The 19774-nt window shown below is 41.5% G+C and overlaps 2 protein-coding genes across 4 annotated transcripts in view; both read left to right on the top strand.

The window, feature by feature from the left end:
* Positions 1 to 324: 324 nt before the first annotated feature.
* Positions 325 to 17067, top strand: pwp2h (PWP2 small subunit processome component). The gene is made up of 21 exons (XM_061679995.1): positions 325 to 482; positions 889 to 1001; positions 1069 to 1163; positions 1238 to 1337; positions 1422 to 1565; positions 4870 to 5005; positions 5095 to 5324; positions 5438 to 5581; positions 5657 to 5727; positions 5796 to 5932; positions 7004 to 7152; positions 7237 to 7384; positions 8151 to 8301; positions 9083 to 9263; positions 9343 to 9490; positions 9576 to 9684; positions 12371 to 12436; positions 12516 to 12734; positions 13278 to 13428; positions 13501 to 13575; positions 16847 to 17067. The coding sequence occupies exons 1-21, from the start codon at positions 465 to 467 to the stop codon at positions 17022 to 17024; spliced, it is 2763 nt and encodes a 920-aa protein (XP_061535979.1). The 5' UTR covers positions 325 to 464; the 3' UTR covers positions 17025 to 17067.
* A 488-nt stretch (positions 17068 to 17555) lies between these two features.
* eed (embryonic ectoderm development) overlaps positions 17556 to 19774 on the top strand; it is an 8230-nt gene continuing 6011 nt past the window's right edge. For 2 of the 3 annotated variants that reach the window (XM_061677511.1, XM_061677521.1), the window contains exons 1-4: positions 17556 to 17681; positions 18179 to 18331; positions 18410 to 18502; positions 19644 to 19709. In XM_061677511.1, coding sequence (XP_061533495.1) covers positions 17562 to 17681; positions 18179 to 18331; positions 18410 to 18502; positions 19644 to 19709 — 432 coding nt within the window. In that variant the 5' untranslated portion in view covers positions 17556 to 17561. Of the gene's footprint in view, positions 17682 to 18178; positions 18332 to 18409; positions 18503 to 19643; positions 19710 to 19774 lie in introns of those variants that run through there. The other variant, XM_061677530.1, reaches the window with a different exon arrangement.

Below are 19774 nucleotides of genomic sequence, written 5' to 3'. Positions count from 1 at the left end.
AAGAATGATTCTTAGCGAATATGTTGTGTCTTGTGCCAGACTATAAACCGCCAACTTCTGGCATTCAAAAATTCTCTGTTTTGAAAGTTTAGAAAAAGAAAAAAAAAACATACTCCCGCTACAGTTTATATTACCCCCCTCCCCCACTATGCATTGTTTCTGCACATTTTCATAATACACTTAAGTCCAGCTAGTGATCATCATTAAGCTTGTAAATTTGCCAACCGCCATCAAACCCCGCAGAGGAAAAAGAAGGTTGGTCCTCCTTGTCGCCAGAGGGTGCCTGTTAAGCATTTTTGACGCAACTCCAGGCGGAAGTTCCAAGTGTCAACACAAATGTATACACGTGCGTCTAGAGGAACAAGCATGTGTGTCGTTAGACCTTTAGTTATACTTCACTTCACACTTATGAGGAATTAGAGTGACCATACATTATAAAATCAGTTCAAGGAATCTCGAGCAGAATGAAGTTCGCTTATAAGGTGAGTAACAAACCTTTGCTCGGCGAATTAGCAGAAGAGGTTGCATAGGACAATCAATCGATCGTACTGCGTTTTGTTTGTTTGTACATTCACTTTTGCTTCGTTCCAAAAGTACTGTTATTAAGTGCAGTTATCAACGCTGAGGTTCGACTCGGTCATTTTTTACCAGATTGATGTTAACAAAGTCATCGACCTACCGAGAACGTGGTCATTTCTAGTGTGCTGCTACCGTGTTATTCGTTACCGAACAACATAGCTGGCAAAGGTACTCGCACTCTGTACTTTAGTAGGATGACAGACAAATGATATGTACAACGTTACTCCCCATCACTGCCGAAACAAACGTTTTCCTGTCTTGCATTGTTGAACATTTTGAGTGTGTAAATACAATACTTTTTCTGTTAAGTTTTCAAATCTGCTTGGAGCCGTCTATCGTCAGGGGAACCTAAATTTCTCTAAGGATGGCAATTCTGTTATCAGTCCAGTTGGAAACAGAATCTCCTTCTTTGACCTCAAAAAGTAAGTGTTGTGTATAGTATTCCATTTATTAAACATTGAAAAAGGAAGTAATATGTCTCTCCTTCAGCAACACATCTGAGACTTTACCAGTCTCCACTACAAAGAACATTACAAGTGTGGGGATCTCGCCGAATGGGAACTTGGCAATTGTGGTGGATGAAGGTCAGACCACAATTTTAACTAGTCTTGAGTTTTGCAAAAATGTGAATGCTTGAAAATCCTGTATGTTTGCACAGATGGCGCAGCATTGCTGGTTAGTCTCGTCACACGTACCATCCTTCATCATTTTCACTTTCACAAACCTGTCAACAGCATCCAGTTCTCACCTGACGGCAGGTAAAGATGTCTGATGGATGTGTGCGGTTACTCCGACCACTGCAGTGTGTAAATACCGATCTCGGATTTATTTTTTGTTTACAGGAAGTTTGTCATCACTAAGGAAAATGTTGCGTTGCTATACCATGCTCCTGGCAAGCAGCGGGAATTTAACGCCTTTGTGTTAGACAAAAGTTACTATGGTCCCTATGATGAAACAACCTGCATTGACTGGACTGACGACTCCAAGTAAGTCAAAGCCACATGACCACTGACATCAGAAAGCAGAAAACCCCACTGAAAGGTTTATTGGTTACTAAATATTTGCACGTGCAAAAACGGGCGCAAACTTGATTGCTCATGCAAACAGATGTGGAAGCTGATCTACTAACCGAGTGCACGTTAGCACGCACAATGTGATTGATCAAACGTGAGAGGAATTGCGGTTGCTAATCTTGCATCTTTAAATACCTCATCTGAAAGGCACGTGCAGGATCCGGCATTATGCCTCTTTGAGTGGTGGCTCTGTCAGAATGTTACGTTAAGTTTCAGTCATTATGATATGTTGTGGTAGTAATTTTACTGTCAGTCCTCAATATACTGCAGAGATCTCGTTTGATGTGCGTCCCCCGTCTGAGAGGCAAAATAATTAGCAGGGGCGCACAAAGCATATTCGTTCTGCGACCGTAGACGCTGTGGTTTAAGACCTGCCCTAAGTATATGTGTGTTGGTGAAGAGCTTTCACACAGCTTATCAAAAGTACGAATCCTGTCTTAGTGCTAGCCAATCAAAGGCAGAGTGGGGCGGGTTATCATTCCATACAATGGAGACGTTTTTTTTTTCCTAGACTCTATAAATTTTTATTGTTGTGGTAACACCCGCTGCGCCGCTCACTACGCAGCAAGCCGCTGGCAGACCGGCCTTTGCTCTGTAGATGCGCATGACTGGTACAAAGGGAAGTTAACTATTTTGTTGCATTCACTACCCTGCTAGCTAACGAGCTAGCTTTCTAAGGGCTGGAGCTACAAAGGTCACTGGACCGTGGCAACATCGTTAAAATGTCAGCGCTCAGAGTTGTTTGTGTGTGTGTCTTCCCCATATAACACACACACGCCTTGTAAATATGAACCTGTCATTCATTTAAAGTTACCTGTTCCAAAAAGGGGTGTACTTTATGATTATTTATAATTATTATGCTCTGTAATATTATATCAGTGCCATAAAAAAACTTCGTTACAATGATATTTTGAGAGAGAGCAAGAGCAATGGATAGTACAAATATATTGTATGAATAAATGTATAATCTGCAGTATATCGGGACCGTGAAGCAACAATCGTCATATAGTGGAGGATTACTGTAGCTGTAATACGTGATGATAAATTGCAGGGACTCATTGTTTCCAGACGTGCATCCTGGGACTCACATTGTCTCAAGTGTAAAATGATGTACTGTATGTGGAACATGCACTGTTTTGAAAAACAAAAATATATTGCAAGTCTATTCAGCAATGCACTTTTGGAACTTCTGGAGGATCTGAGGACTGACTTGGAGACAATCACCTACAGTATTTGTACCTTCATTTTGTGCTTGCAGTGCTCTCCCAAATAACTATTGATGGAAACCATAATCAGAATCTTCTTTATTTTGCCAAGTATGTTCCAAAAACACACAAGGAATTTGTCTCCAATAGTTGGAGCCGTCACCAATAGTTGGAGCCGCTCTAGTACGACAACAGACAGTCAATTGACAGAGAACACTTTTGAGACATAAAGACATTGAGAAAAACAGTCACTGAGCAATAAAGGGTTGCTTATCTGGTAACGCCGGTAAAAAAAAAAAATTGACAATTGTGCAAAAAGATGCAGAGTCCTCGAGCACAGAGCAGTTTGAATGACTAACATACCAATAGTCCGGTGCAATGACCATTATGCAAAGGGCGCCGAGACTTCAAGGAATGTGTGGAGTTTAAAGTGACTAGTAGTGCGATAATCTGGGACAATGTTGATTGTGCAAATTTTGCAGATACTCCCCAGTCAGTGTGCAAGTGGTGCAGATGCTACACTGGCATGAGTGGCCAGTATTGGTCACCAACAGATATGCAAATAGTGCAGCGTGGCGAGACTACCACAGTGAGTGTACGAGTAATGTATAATTGGCCCGACTGAAATGTGTCAACAAACTCAAGACAAAAAAATTGGCAGCATGTTGCAATGGAATTGTAAGTTAGCTGTTTAAGAAGTTGATGGCAAGAGGGAAGAAGCTGTTGGAATGTCTGCTAGTTTTAGTTTGCATTGATCGGTAGCGCCTCCCTGAGGGAAGGAGCTGGAAAAGCTTGTGACCAGGATGTGGAGCGTCCAAGAGGATTTTGCACGCTCGTCTTAGTTCTTGCAGCGTGCAAGTCCTCAAGGGTGGGTAGGGGGGTACCGGCCTTTTTGAGGACGGATTTGATGTTGATCGCCCACTTTAGGTCCTGAGAGACTGTAATTCCCAGGAACCTGAAGGTCTCGACGGTTGACACAAGGCAGCTGGACAGCGTGAGGGGCAGCTGTGGCGAAGGATGCCTCCTGAAGTCCTTGGTTGTGTCGGCCGGACCACAGTTCCAGCCGCTCCACTTCCTGTCGATATGCGGACTTGTCACCGTTTTGATGAGTCCAATGACAGTGGTGTCATCTGCAAACTTCAGGAGTTTGACAGCCGGGTGTGTTGAGGTGCAGTCGTTCACGTAGAGAGAGAGAAGAGCAGCGGAGAGAGGACACGACCTTGGGGTGCCCCGGTGCTGATTCTGCATGTGGATGAGGTGGCCTCCCTCAGCCTCACCTGCTGTGTCCTGCCCGTCAGAAAGTTGTAAATCCACTGGTAGATGGCAGGCGAGATGCTGAGTTGGAGAAACTTGGAGGAAAGGAGTTCAGGGATGATGGTGTTGAACACTGAGCTGAAGTCCACGAACAGGATCCTTGCGTAGGTCCCCGCGCTGTGAAAGTGTTCTAGGATGAAGTGCAGTCCCACGTTGACTGCATCATCCGCAGACCTGTTTGCTCGGTAGGCAAACTGCAGGGGGTCCAGCAGGGGACCTGTGACGCTCTTGAGGTGGTCCAGCACGAGGCGTCAAAGGACTTCATGACAACAGATGTCAAGGCGACAGGCCTGTAGTAATTTAGACCCGAGATTGTAGGTTTCTTGTGGACTGGAATGATGGTGGAGCGTTTGAAACAGCTACACTACTTAAAGTGCAAAATTGTCCTTTCAGTACGATTGTCTCCACCACTTTAAAACAAATTTTGAACAGTGCACAGAATTCTTTCCAGTAATTGAACACGCAATTTCTCACGCGCCATTTCTGTGAATCAGGCCCACTAAGTTGTTTTATTAAACTAATAACCTTTACATGTCGCAGTGCTACTCCTCTAATTCCTATGTGGGGTATTGCATGGGTTTGAGTCGGTTGAAGTGTTCATGAGCAAGGCAGTGGCCAAATGTAACTTGACTGAAGTTGAACTAAATGTGGAGTTATTAATGAAGCTAACACTATGATTTGTGGGTTTTTTTCCCCAGGTGTTTTGTGGTGGGCAGCAAGGACATGTCCACGTGGGTTTTTGGTGCAGAGCGTTGGACAAACCTCATCTATTACTCGCTGGGCGGACACAAGGATGTCATCGTGGGATGTTTCTTCGAGAAAGACAGTCTGGATGTGAGTCTGTTAGTTCTTTTTCAGTCCCCCCCCCCAAAAAAAAAACCCTGATAATATTAAAATGCCATAATGTACGCATGGGTCTGCAGCTGTACACAGTAAGCCAGGATGGGACTCTGTGTGTCTGGGAAAGTGACACCGAGCTGGACTCCCTCGTTTTGAAAAATAAACTCGACAACCCCGAGGTGCCAAGAGAGGGTGAGGATCAGGAGGAGGAGGAAGAGGTGGAGACCCAAGAGGGACAGGTCATCAGAGGAAAAGCTCAAAAGTCCAAAAATGAGGAGAAAACTAAGAATGTTCGATACAAACACATGAGCAAGTAAGTATACGGCCACAAATTTCACATTTGTCAACCTTTCACGTTGTCTCAGTCACCCCACAGGATGCTGGTATGTATGCACTACCTGAAAGTTTTGCCCTCTTCCCATGTAGGCATTTCTTCAACAAGGAGCGCGACTTTAACAACCTGACAGCGACTGCCTACCACAAGCCCACTCACATCCTGGTCACAGGTTTTGCCACTGGAATCTTCCACCTGCATGAACTTCCAGAGTTTAACCTCATCCATTCGCTCAGGTCAGAGATAGGCAATGCTCAGTGAAAGCCTGCAAGTGGATATTTGAGTACAATTATCGTTGTTTCTCCTTGTAGTATATCAGACCAGAAAATTGCTTCAGTGGCTCTAAACAGCTCTGGCGACTGGATTGCCTTTGGCTGCTCTGGTGAGAAATTATTCATTTCATCATGGTGTTTGACTTTTGTCTGTTGGTAACTGTAGCTGTGGTTCCAGGGATGGGTCAGCTTTTGGTGTGGGAGTGGCAGAGCGAATCATACGTCTTCAAACAGCAGGGACACTTTAACAACTTGGCGTCGCTGGCTTACTCGCCAGATGGACAGTATATCGCCACAGGAGGAGATGATGGCAAAGTGAGTGCAAAAGGAAATACAGTGATAACTTGACTTACGAGTTGAATTTGTTACGTGACTAAACTCATTTTATTCGTATATCGAATCAATTTTCCCAGCTAAAATGAAATGAAATTGAATTATTCCATTCCTGACACCCAAAAATAAAAAAAATGTTGTTACGTTTTTAATAAAGGAAAATAGGGTTGATTATAAAATAAAATATAAAAGAAGAATGTTCTAAAGCAAAGATAATGTAAAGATATTAACTGGTTTTGTGAAGTGGAATTAAGTGAAAGTCTAAAGACCAGTTGGCCCAAACATAGGCCACTAAATTGCAATATATGCCTTATTAACTTAGACGATGAAACTCTGAATTTGCTTTACTACAACTGAGCTGAAGGTCTAAAAAAGACTTACGCACATACACACACACAGTAATATTTGTGTGCTGATCTGTGCCTTTAACGGATGTCATTAGTGAGTGGCGTCGGGAACTGAAATCAGTTGGGCTGGCCCTTTATCATGTGGTTAGTTCAGTGTAAGCATCTGCTCCTTGCAAGTGCTCCTTTTTTGTGGAACCTGTCCTCAGCTGTTCGCTGAAAAGCTCCACTAATTTCAGGTTTTGGCCGCTCTATAAATCTCTAAGCTGCCACAAGATAGTGCCAAAGTCCTGGCAAATAGAAGAGTAGTAATTGGTGTCAAGGAAGTATGTTGAAGTGATATATCTCGACTGATAGACTTGTCTTTGTATGTCTGGGTGCACTAAGTTTAACCTGGGATGTTCGTGAAAGTTACAGGGAGTCTTTGCCACAATTTTTTTTTTTTTAAGCAAATCATCTGTAAGTCAATTAATTTTAAGCGTAGTGTTGTAAGATAAGTTTGGAATCATGTGAAAGTGTTTTGGGATCATTGTTTGTGGTATATTTTTGGTTGAAACTATTAATATAAGCAGTTACAAAAATGTTTTGGGAGGGTCACATGCATTTATTCATGGGGGTTTACTGTATATATATATATATATATATATATATTGTGTGTGTGTAGTAACTGTCTTTCATGGTGTTTAATGTTTGTTCTATTTTATTGTAGGTCAAAGTTTGGAACACCAACAGCTGCCTTTGCTTCGTCACCTTCACAGAGCACACCAGCAGTGTCTCCAGTGTCGCCTTCACCTCCAGTGGCTTTGTTGTGGTGAGCGCCTCTCTGGATGGGACGGTTAGAGCGTTTGACCTGCACAGGTAGCCAAGCGTCAGACACTATAGATGGAAAAACTGGTATAAATGGTTGATATGTACTGACTTGCATGTATTCTTCCATTTAAGGTACCGAAACTTTCGCACGTTCACTTCGCCTCGGCCTGCGCAGTTCTCTTCCCTTGCAGTAGATATCAGTGGGGAGCTGGTGAGCGCGGGGGCTCAGGATTCATTTGAGATCTTTCTGTGGTCCATGCAGACTGGAAGACTGCTGGAGGTGCGCTTTTACTGTAACCCTTACATACTGTTCATTTTCCATGCACACACAATATATTCATGGGCAATTTTGAACTAAGCCAAGAATATACTCATGATAATTGTCTATATCAAATTATGAATTAGATATTTTCAAAATGTAGTCATAGCCTGTCTGTCATTAATAAATGGATGATTAAATCAGTGTTTCAGAAAAAAGGGAAAAAAACAAACCATTCTCATGATTGTTTCCAACCCCGCTTTAACACTATCCCCCTGTCTCATAAAAATACACATATACATGACTTGGCCTCTTTTACTGTTTCAAGATGCCCCCAATGACACTTCAAAGACCAACAGGTGCAAGTTTCTGTGGGAACCTTTGTAAATGTGGGAACACGGTTCCCGGCACTGTTTCAAACTCCCTTGAATGCTAGTTTGACTGTCCCCACAAAAAATACACACATTTATGACATGTACAGTTTCATAGTTAAGATTGCAACAATTATCACCATTTTCTTTCATTTCACACACATTCATTGATAAATCTAAAATCTATTTTAACCGACACAAACTTGACATGGAACAGCCTCAGTGTTCCCAAACTTTGTATGTAATCTTAAATATTGTAATTTTTGTATATTTTGGGCCACTTTAGGAAAGGTTATCAAATGTAATGGTGAAATAATGGCATTTAGGGTAGTGTATTTTATTGCTTTAAAATGATGGTGTGAAATTTGAATGACTGTCAGTTAATTGTGATGTCCATGCTTCCTGTTATTGGCCAGGTTTTAGGTGGCCACGAGGGTCCTGTTAGCTGCTTGTGTTTCAGTCCAGTTCAGTCAATCCTAGCCAGTTCCTCGTGGGATCGGACCATCCGTTTGTGGGACATGATGGACAGCTGGCAAGTGAAGGAGACTCTTCACCTTACCGCTGATGGTAAACAATCATTTTTCACACATAAGTTATTAAAATCCTCATGTCTTTTTCGATTTTACTACATTTTCAGATTTCTCATGGCCATTGTTGACATGGTGTGTATATATAGTCTGTCATTTTTAAGATTTTTTTTAAAATATTTTTCCTGCTTTTACTGCATACAGTTTTAACAAACCATTTTGTTTGCATAATGTGGTAGTAACGATCTAAAACAAATTTTTTTTAGATATGGTCAGTATCACATTTTCTTATTATATTGCAAAAAAGTAGTCTTTCTACAGACAGCTGAGGTAACTGCTAGTTCTTAAATTAAAGTTTTATTATTCTCCATGCTCAGCAGAGGGTATCTCCACTTCAAAATTAAAATTGCATAATTTATTTACTCCATTGGAATTCAGTAAACCATTAAACTTCTCTTTCAGAAACTAAGAATATTACATGAAATTGCTCCCTTGTTCAAGAGTTGATAGACGGTCTAGTGATGATTATACAATGAAACCCATTTTACCCAAATTGTATGATTCAAGCCAGTAAATAACAATGATTTAATAAAATTCCCAAAAGACATAATTTGATTCAATGGTATATGATTGAGCAATTCAAAAAGCTAATGTTGGACATGACAAATCCAGACAAAAATCCCCACCTTCACCTACAATTGTTCATAAAAGGAAGCAATGTGGAGACAAATGGCAAGCATAAAGCCAAAAGGGGTTCAAATGAAAACTATAATTTGCTTGGTGGTGTTTTTTTGTAATTTTGTATTTTTTTGTCACCTAAGCTTTGTCAGTAGCTTACCGCCCTGATGGTCAAGAGTTGGCAGTGGCCACGCTGAATGGCGAAATCTCCTTTTGGAACCCCAACACGGCTGCGCAGGTCGGCTCAGTGGCAGGGCGTCATGACCTGGAGATGGGACGCAAGGAGACAGATAAAGTCACTGCCAAGCAGATGTCCAAGGCCAAGTGAGTGGCAAGACTCCATCCCTTCTTCATTGTCTTGTTGCCTCAGTGGATGCTAAAATTTCATATTTGCCGAATCTAGGTGCTTCACATCAGTGTGTTACTCTGCTGACGGAGAGTCCATTCTGACTGGCGGCCAGTCCAAGTTTGTCTGCATCTACAACATCAAAGAACAGATGCTCTTGAAGAAGTTTGAGATCTCATGCAACTTGTCCTTTGATGCCATGGAGGTCTGACTGCACATTCATCTTAAATGAAGACTTGTCGATATGAGAACAGTGGTGTTAAATGGAGGTGCTTGCATTCTACCTTCAGGAGTTCCTAGACCGGCGTAAGATGACAGAGTTTGGCAGCCTTGCTCTGGTGGACGAGGGAGCTGGTGACAAAGACGGGGTCAACATTAGTCTCCCTGGGGTGAGAAGAGGTACGGGTTTGATTACATTGTTGACAGTGTTTTCTCTGACATGGAGGTAATGGTGCAGCTAAGTTTGTTTGCAGGATAAAGCAAAAAATACTTAATATTCTTCTGATTTACTATCGATGGGGTTGGGCAGGAGTTAAGGTCAAAGAATAAATCCTTCAATCTTGATGCGGATTAAGCATTTTTTTTTATTACCTCAGTAAGAATATATGTATGTATGTTTTTGTTATTTATTTAGCAGGATTATTCAAAAATGTATTTCAGTAATGAAACTTGGAGAAGAGTGGCACATAAATGTAGATAAATATTTTCTCAGTGTCACAATGGAACTGTTCACCCTCCCCAAGTATTTAAATTGTTGTCAGTAAGCCAAAAAGTATTCTCTTTTCTCCTACTTAGGACTCGCCTTATTTTTTTCGCTTTTGTTTGAGGAACTTACTTTCAAGTTTTGCCACTGGAGTTAACGATGGAACCATTCCCCCTACACCTGAATCAAACGTGGCATGCTAATGTCTGCGCCTTCATCCTCTATGAACCAGAATGTGGCCTGCTAAATCAAGATGGACTGACACAAAATGTTTTTCCACTCTTGGCAAAGGTCTGAGGTCGACTAACTGTCATTGTAGTTTATCATTATGCAATCTTATGATCCACTCTCAGGGGGTACCCCATCCCTCACCATTAATACCATCATTGACCATAGACTGAATAAAGCAGTTGAGAGCTATGGGTTTATTTATGTGACTTCTAACTTATGTTTCCTTGTACTTTATTTGTTTATAATATAATATAAAATGATACCTTGACTTAGAACTGCCCCAACTTAGTTTTTAGAGTTATGAGCTGTCGCCTGATTATTTTTTTATTTTTTATTTTTTTGGGGTGCAGGTTATGAGCGTGCTTCAGATACGCTGCAGCTCGAGTGAAGAGAAAAAAAATGAAGGAAGCTCTCGCTGATGGATTTTCAGCCATTATTTGAGTGGTACAAACGGTCAAGCACAAATTTTAAATGAGAACACTAGTAGAGAGCTACAGGAGGGAAAAACTCGTCTAAAAGCTCACAGAGACAACCATGTTCTTGATATCACTCAGTAAACCACGCCCCTTAAAGGAACACATGCAACACTACAGCTGTTGTTGTCGCTTGGCTTGTCCCAACGTACAGTAATCATCATAATTCATAATTTACAGGCACCTTTTTAGGGCACTCAAGGTCACCATACAAACATTGTGAAAGAAAAACTACAATAAAAATAACTGAACATAAAGCATCAGTCATAATGGCAAATAATGTGTAATACTTGTGTCTTAAGTCTGGATTTGAAGAGGGTTAATGAGTCTGTGTTATGGAGGTCAGGTGTTAGTGAGTTCTATAGACGAGGGCTGAGCGGCACAGCTCTGTCCCCCACTGTTGACAACCGGGTAGAAGGGATGGTGAGGTGGATGGAGGATGATCTGATATAGTCGAAGGTAATAGCAATGTGAAGGAGGTCAGCCAGATATGGCTGGGTGAGGTTATTGCTGGCCTTGAAGGTGCAGATCAGTATTTTGGGTGCAGCGTTGGACTGGGAGTCAGTAGAACAGTTGCAGGGCTGGAGTGCTGTGGTGGGGGTCCTCTTGACATTACGGGCGGCTAAGTTCTGGGCAAACTAGTTTTTACAGTGACTTGTGGGGGAGACCATACAGAGTTGCAGTAATCCATCTGAGAAGTGAGGCTAGTAACAAGGAAAGCAGCAATATGTGGGGTGACAGATAAGACAGAGGATTTATTAACTGTAATGGAAATACTGTCAATTTTGGCCTGCATGGACTTCTTACCTATAAGTAGGATATCACTTTAATTACACTTCAGAAAAGCAGTTTATATTTTCTTTATTAAAAGCGCATAACAAAAAAATGTTGCTTCCTGGAATGGATTAATGGTGTTTCAATTTATTTCAATGGGGAATATTGTATATCATATTATATGTAATATCATTTTAAAGCAATAAAATACCCTACCCTAAATGCCATTATTTCACCATTACATTTGATAACCTTTCCTAAAGTGGCCCAAAATATACAAAAATTACAATATTTAAGATTACATACAAAGTTTGGGAACACTGAGGCTGTTCCATGTCAAGTTTGTGTCGGTTAAAATAGATTTTAGATTTATCAATGAATGTGTGTGAAATGAAAGAAAATGGTGATAATGGTTGCAATCTTGAAACTATGAAACTGTACATGTCATAAATGTGTGTATTTTTTGTGGGGACAGTTAAACTAGCATTCAAGGGAGTTTAAAACAGTGCCGGGAACCGTGTAAATTTAGTTACAAGCTTGGTCACGAAGTGACTGAAACTTGTAACTCACGGTACCACCGTAATGTCTTTTTGTGTTTTGTAATCTGTTTTAAAAATTAGGAATTAAGTAGATGGTTAGTTATAAAAACACAGATGTTATGCACATACTATTATACCCTTTGCTGCTTTACTTAAAACCAGGTGGCGAGCTGCTAGAAGCCCACAAGACACATGTTAGGAGTCCCTTGGGCCAGCTGTTAATCCAGGAGGGAAAAATATACCACTCTCTGACATTATTGTTAGGCCGTGGTGGAGCTCTGAACTGAGTGGCCTTCTTGTTTTGTGTTGTGACTGAGCATGCATATAGACTCTTAAAATTCTGCCTGCATTTTTTTTTTCCAAAGGTGATATGAGTTCCCGACACTTTAAACCAGAGATCCGAGTCAGCTTGTTGCGGTTCTCTCCAACTGGTATGCGACAGAAGAATACATTTCTGGTGTCTGAATGAAAATAATCTAGGGTTTGATTAAATTCGTACTTTCCTCTCAGGTCGCAGCTGGGCAGCCACAACCACCGAGGGCCTACTTATCTACTCCCTCGATGGATCTTTGGTCTTTGACCCCTATGACCTTGATCTAGACGTAACGCCCGCTAGCATACGCACACAGCTGCGGTTGCAGGAGTGGGCGGCAGCCATCGTTTTGGCGTTCCGTCTCAATGAAAAAGCCCTCAAACAGGAGGTGCTGGAGACAGTGCCGCATGAGCAGAGTGAGTGAACTACAGTGAACTTCTCCTATTTCCTCTTTGCTATTCTCAAATTCACCTGTTTGCATTTTTTTGCGCTTTTCTATAACCCTCTATGATGCCACAAGATGGCAAAAGCCAAAGCAGAGTCTAAAAGGAAAGTACTAAGTGGTGTCAAGGAAGTGTGTTTTAGTGATACATCTCGATTGAGAGACTAACATCTATGTATGTTGGGGAGGAGCCAAGTTCAACCTGGGTTGTTAGTGGAAGTTGTGGAGAATCTTCACACAGGTGCACTTCTGGTGCATTTTTTTTTCTGAAAGCCATTTTTTTTTTTTTACGGTAATGTCAGATGAGTTTGGAAGGATAGTGTTTTTGGGATCATAGTTTAAGGTATAGTTATTTTTTAAACTCATCTAGGCATTTTTTTTTTTTTTAATTAAGGGGGAGGCGTCTGTTAAACTTGTTTTTTCGCTATTCGTGGAAGGTTTACTGTCATCCCTCAACCACCAGCACTTGTGGTCTACAGCTGTATCGTGACATATTTGGAAATATTATTTCTTCCAGTTCCAGTTGTTTGTGGCACACTCCCAGACATTTATGTTGAGAAGTTGCTGGGTTTCGTGGCAGCATGCTTGGACAAGTCGGGTCACTTGCAGTTCTACATGACTTGGGCTCAGAGCCTGCTCATGCTGCATGGACAGAAACTCAAGAACAGGTATGCTGCAGATCCCACTTTAATTGATTGTAGAGTGCAGTACAAGATCTTACTGTAGTGTTTGGTGTGCAGGTCAGGAGCCATACTGCCCACACTACAAGCTTTGCAGAAGAGCATCCAGAGACACTGGGACAACCTGGCCAAACTGTAAATATCGTCATTATTATCATCATCATTATCCCCCATTTGTCGATAACATACACTATATTGCCAATAGTATTCAATCACCCATCCAAATAATCAGAATCAGGTGTACCAATCACTTCCATGGTCACAGGGGGTATAAAATCAAGCACCTAGGCATGCAGACTGTTTTTCCACCCAATTATGAAAGAATGGGTCGCTCTCAGGAGCTCAGTGAATTCCAGCGAGGAACTGTGATAGGATTCCACCTGTGCAACAAGTCCAGTCGTGAAATTTCCCGGCTCCTAAATATTCTGCAGTCGACTGTATTATGAGAATGTGGAACCGTTTGGGAATGACGGCAACTCAGCCACGAAGTAGTAGGCCACGTAAACTGACGGAGCGGGGTCAGCGGATGCTGAGGCGCTTAGTGCGAAGAGGCCACCAACTTTCTGCCAAGGCAATCGCTACAGACCTCCAAAGTTCATGTGGCCTTCAGATTAGCTCAAGAACAGAACACAGAGAGCTTCATGGAAAGGGTTTCCATGGGCGAGCAGCTGCATCCAAGCCATACATTACCAAGTGCTATGCAAAGCGTCGGATGCGATGGTGTAAAGGACACCACCACTGGACTCCAGAGCAGTAGAGATACGTTTTCTGGAGTGCCGAATCATGCTTGTCTATCTGGCAGTCTGATGGACGAGTCTGGGTTTGGCGGTTGCCAGGAGAACGATACTTGTCTGACTGCATTGTGCCAAGTGTAAAGTTTGGTGGAGGGGGATTATGGTGTGGGGTTGTCTTTCAGGGGCTGGGCTTGCCCCTTAGTTCCAGTGAAAAGAACTCTGAATGCTCGAGCATACCGAGAGATTTTGGACAATTCCATGCTCCTAACTTTCTGGCAACAGTTCGGAGATGGCCCCTTCCTCTTCCAACATGACTGCACAAAGCAAGGTCCATAAAGACATGGATGACAGAGTCTGCTGTGGATGAACTTGACTGGCCAGCACAGAGTCCTGACCTCAACCCAAGAGAACACCTTTGGGATGAATTAGAGCGCAAGACTGAGAGCCAGGCCTTCTCGTCCAATGTCAGTGTGTGACCTCACAAATGTGCTTCTGGAAGAATGGTAAAAAAAATCCAATAAACACTCCTAAACCTTGTGGAAAGCTTTCCCAGAAGGGTTGAAGCTGCAAAGGGTGGACCGATGTCATATTGAACCCTATGGATTAGGAATGGGATGTCACTGAAGTTCGAATGTGAGTGAATACTTTTGGCAATATAGTGTATGTGTCAAACTCGAGCCCTGGGAAATACAACCCCAATTCCAATGAAGTTTGGACATTGTGTTAAACAATACAATGATTTGCAAATCATGTTCAACCTATATTTAATTGAATACACTTCAAAGACAAGATATTTAATGTTCAAACTGATAAACTTTATTATTTTTAGCAAATAATCATTAAAAAGCTGGGACAGGTGACAAAAAAGAAAGTTGAGGAATGCTCATCAAACACCTGTTTGGAACATCCCACAGGTGAACGGGCTAATTGGGAACAGGTGGGTGACATGATTGGGTCATTCACAAGCAAAGAAGGGGTGAGGTTCATCTCTTTGTGAACAAGTGCGTGAGAAAATAGTCGAACATTTAAGGACAATGTTCCTCAACGTACAATTGCAAGGAATTTAGGGATTTCATCTACGGTCCATATCATCATCAAAAGGTTCAGAGAATCTGGAGAAATCACTGCATATAAGCGGCAAGGCCAAAAACCAACATTAAATGCCCGTGACCTTCGATCCCTCAGCCGGCACAGCATCAAAAACTGACATCAATGTGTAAAGGATATCACCACATGGGCTCAGGAACACTTCAGAAAACCAATGTCAGTAAATAAAGTTTGGTGCGACATCCGTAAGTGCAACTTGAAACTCTACTATGGAAACCAAAAGCCATTTATCAACAACACCCAGAAACGCCGCCGGCTTCTCTGGGCCCGAGCTAATCTAAAATGGACTGATGCAAAGTGGAAAAGTGTTCTGTGGTCCGACGAGTCCACATTTCAAATTGTTTTTGGAAATTGTGGACGTCGTGTCCTCCGGGCCAAAGAGGAAAAGAACCATCCGGACTGTTATGGGCGCAAAGTTCAAAAGCCAGCATCTGTGATGGTATGGGGCTGTGTTAGTGCCAATGGCATGGGTAACTTACACATCTGTGAAGGCACCATTAATGCTGAAAGGTACATGCAGGTTTTGGAGAAACATATGGTGCCATCCAAGCAATGTCTTTTTTATGGACGACCCTGCTTATTTCAGCAAGACCATGCCAAACCACATTCTGCACGTGTTACAACAGCGTGGCTTCGTAGTAAAAAAGTGCGGGTACTAGACTGGACTGCAGGCAGTCCAGTCTCCCATTTGAAAATGCGTGGCGCATTATGAAGCGTTAAATATGACAACGGAGACCCCGGACTGTTGAACAGCTGAAGCTGTACATCAAGCAAGAATGGGAAAGAATTCCACCTCCAAAGCTTCAACAATTGGTGTCCTCAGTTCCCAAACATTTATTGAATGTTGTTAAAAGAAAGGGTGATGTAACACAGTGGTAAATATGACCCTGTCCCAGCTTTTTTGGAATGTGTTGCAGCCATAAAATTCTACGTTAATGATTATTTGCTAAAAACAATAAAGTTTATCAGTTTGAACATGAAATATCTTGTCTTTGTAGTGTATTCAATTAAATATAGGTTGAACATGATTTGCAAATCATTGTATTCTGTTTTTATTTAACACAACATCCCAACTTCATTGGAATTGGGGTTGTAGATCGCCCATCACATCATCTTTTCTTGCCCACCAAAACAAATTGAGTGTGTCTACGTCATGTTTTTGCTAAATGCATTTGTTCTTTTCATTTTGGCAGAACATATGTACAAAATTACCATTTTCTTCACCCTTGTACAGATATTACAATCATTTTTCCCCAAAATTCCTTCTGAACATAAAACCGTTAACATAAATTACATAAATTGAATTGAACAATGTAGTATGTATTGTCTCTCTCTCTCTGACTTCTGATTCCAAAATTAGCTTGTTGTTAAAAATATATAACAATAAAATGTTGAGAATTGTGTATACACAGAGGTGATTACACATTTATTTTCACTTAAAGACTCTCTGAGGCAAACCAGAACTCCGCTGTGGCTTGTGATAAAATGACTTTGACACCTTGGCCTATAATATTCCAAATGAAATTAAAGTCTAATTCTGATTTGTCTTTTATTTCACTCTTCAGCTGTGACTTCAACATGTACAACATTCGCTATGCTGTGGCCCTGTCCAAGCAGAGGGGCGTGAAGAGGGTATCGGAGCAGGAGGAGCACAGCAAGGAGGATGATGACGATGCTGATGATGATGAACAGTCTGAAGATATGAGCCAGGCCTCCTTGGATATTGAAGAGATGATATTGTAGGCTTTGTATCAATGCCACAATTGTAAAAGTTTTTTTTTTTATATATATATATATATAAATAAATATATAGTATATAGAGTCTTGTATTTCTAAAGAGTTTGCACAGTCATTATTATTATTTTTTTATAATGAACTACAATATCACGCAATGGAGCGCAGACTTCTGCCGAGGCTGAAGCGTTGACAAACGGGAACAAATGTTGGAGCATTTGTGTTTTTCTTTTACCAGTGACTGGTGTGAAGTTTCTTCCTGAGTACATGCACAACTTACCAAGTACAACTTATGAAGTTTTGTGGGAATTTGTAATGCTTTTTTTTGTTGATGACTGCTGTGAAAAAGGCAATAAGACAAAGCTATAGGTGTCCTAAAACATTTGTACAGTACCTATTTCGAACCTCTGTTTGGAAGATGTCACCTGCAATTTTTGATCCGTCTTAACCTCAGTGTTGGTTTTACAATCCGGAATTGAACTACCATTCCCAGTAGCCCTTGCGGTTGCTGAGGCCGCTGAACGGAAAAGGCGGAGTTGCAGCAACATGAGGGAAAATAAGAACATGTCTGAGTCCCCGTCTCAAGCGGGAAAAGAAGTACCGGTTAAGAAACATAAGCTAAGCAGTGATGAGAACAGTAACCCTGATTTGTCAGGTGACGAGAACGTAAGTGGTCAATTGTTGTTGTGTTTCTCGACCGACATGACTTAATCTTTTTACCGCTGAGCTAGTTAGCTCCCTCGTGCTTAAGTAGCCGAGCATAAAAGGCAGCTAGCTCGAGTCATTGTCCATGTAGTAAAACAGTTGGTTTAGTGGGATTCAACAAATTTACGTATTCACGTTCACCAACATGTATCAAAAACAGAACGAGTTGCGAACATTTAGTTCTTACGATACTCCTACTTTTGCTCTGGTTCCATTGTCAATCAAATGAACACCGGTGGTAGCTGTAGCATTTAGCACAAGTTAATACAGCAGTGCTAAAAAAATAATACCCATTTATTAGATTTAGAAATGATGTCAATGTTTGGACTTGTCTGTCTTAGATGTAACGTCATTCTTCATTGTGCATTTGCGGTGCAGTTTTATCCAATGTACTGCCTGCTTTAATTGAAATACTGTACGTTGATGGCTCACTTTGTGTCATTTTTGTCATGTGTAAGGATGATGCAGTCAGTGTTGAAAGTGGCACCAACGCAGAGCGCCCTGACACGCCCACCAACACCTCGAACGCCCCTGGCAGGAAGAGTTGGGGCAAGGGCAAATGGAAGTCCAAAAAGTGCCGATACTCTTTCAAGTGTGTCAACAGTCTGCGAGTGAGAGCTCATACAAGACCTAATTTGCTAATTCCTGATCCTCATCTCTCTAAACAAGAAATTTAATTATTCTTACAGGAAGACCATGCCCAACCTCTGTTTGGAGTCCAGTTCAACTGGCACAGTAAGGAGGGAGACCCACTGGTGTTTGCCACAGTCGGGAGCAACAGGGTGACAAACCGTTCCCTTTTGAAAACATAATAGATTTACAGTACAGTGAACCCTTACTATACATAGGGATAGGTACTGGGCCCTTCCATGAATAGCAAAAGTCTACCACTAATTGACGTCCCCCTTAGAAGTCAGGTACAGTTTACAGAATAGTAAGTAAGTATAGTTTCACAGAATGAACTGACTTCAAATTCAGAAATGGCCAATAAAAACAGCAAAATACGGTACTATCCATCCATCCATTTTCTGAGCCGCTTCTCCACACTCTGGTTGCGGGTGTACTGGACCCTATTCCAGCTATCATAGGACAGGAGTTGCCAGCCAATCGCAGAATACTGTACTACTGTACTTATATTTTCCTGGAGGATGCATTTGGGATTAGCCTTTGAAAGTTGGTAATAGTGAAAAATGAAGTGAAACTGACAATGATTTTAGTCAATTCTTTTCCAGAATGAGAGTGCTTAAAGTGGAGGATGCTATTCAATGTGGCACAGCTTTAAGCAGGCATCGGGTTGCCGGTGGAGCTGGGCCTGGCTCAAGTTGGAGACCAAAACAAAGAAATTAGATTAAATTTGTACATCGACATGTACTTGAGTGGTGTAAGTAAATGTTTTTCTGCATGAAGAAAATTAGTTTATTTGCCTTATTGTACTCTTCAGAAAGTTTTCCAGATTGCTTAATTTATTTTAAAATCAATCAAAAAATTACCCCCCCCAATACAATTTATTAATTTTTTTGCTCACCTTTTTCATGCCTTTGGTGTTTGCATGTCTGTATTGATGAAAGTGCCGTGGGGAAACACTTCAAAGTAAGTCGTTCTCCTTAGTTCCTGTCCAGGTTGGTTGATGCAGAATCCTCACAACAGCAGCCTCACTTAGCTCCTCGCCACCCAGCCCAACCTTCAAGTCGGAGCTAAAGAGAGAGGAGGAGCGGCAGTAAAACAGTCTAAAATCCAGTTGAATCTAAGTAATACTTTTCTTGCTTTGGTCTGAGCTCTAAAACAGTGAATCAGTGAGCTTTTCAACAAATATTGGAATAGGTTCCAAAAAAGATGCCAAACCGTGAATATGTAAGGGTTTACTGTACTTTGTCATTTTCTTTACTTTAAGGGTAATAATAATGGATGCCATCTCCTCTATAGGTCACTCTGTATGAATGTCATTCTCAAGGAGAAATCCGACTCCTGCAGTCTTATGTGGACGCTGATGTATCCTTGCTGGGATCATTCTTGCCACAATGTCTGTTATAGAGTTGCATCATCAGCAGTCTGTT

This window comes from Phycodurus eques, chromosome 1 (genome assembly GCF_024500275.1).
Source record: "Phycodurus eques isolate BA_2022a chromosome 1, UOR_Pequ_1.1, whole genome shotgun sequence".
NCBI lineage: Eukaryota > Metazoa > Chordata > Actinopteri > Syngnathiformes > Syngnathidae > Phycodurus > Phycodurus eques.
Note: the sequence above shows the minus strand (reverse complement) of the source record. Positions and strands in the feature narration are given on the sequence as shown.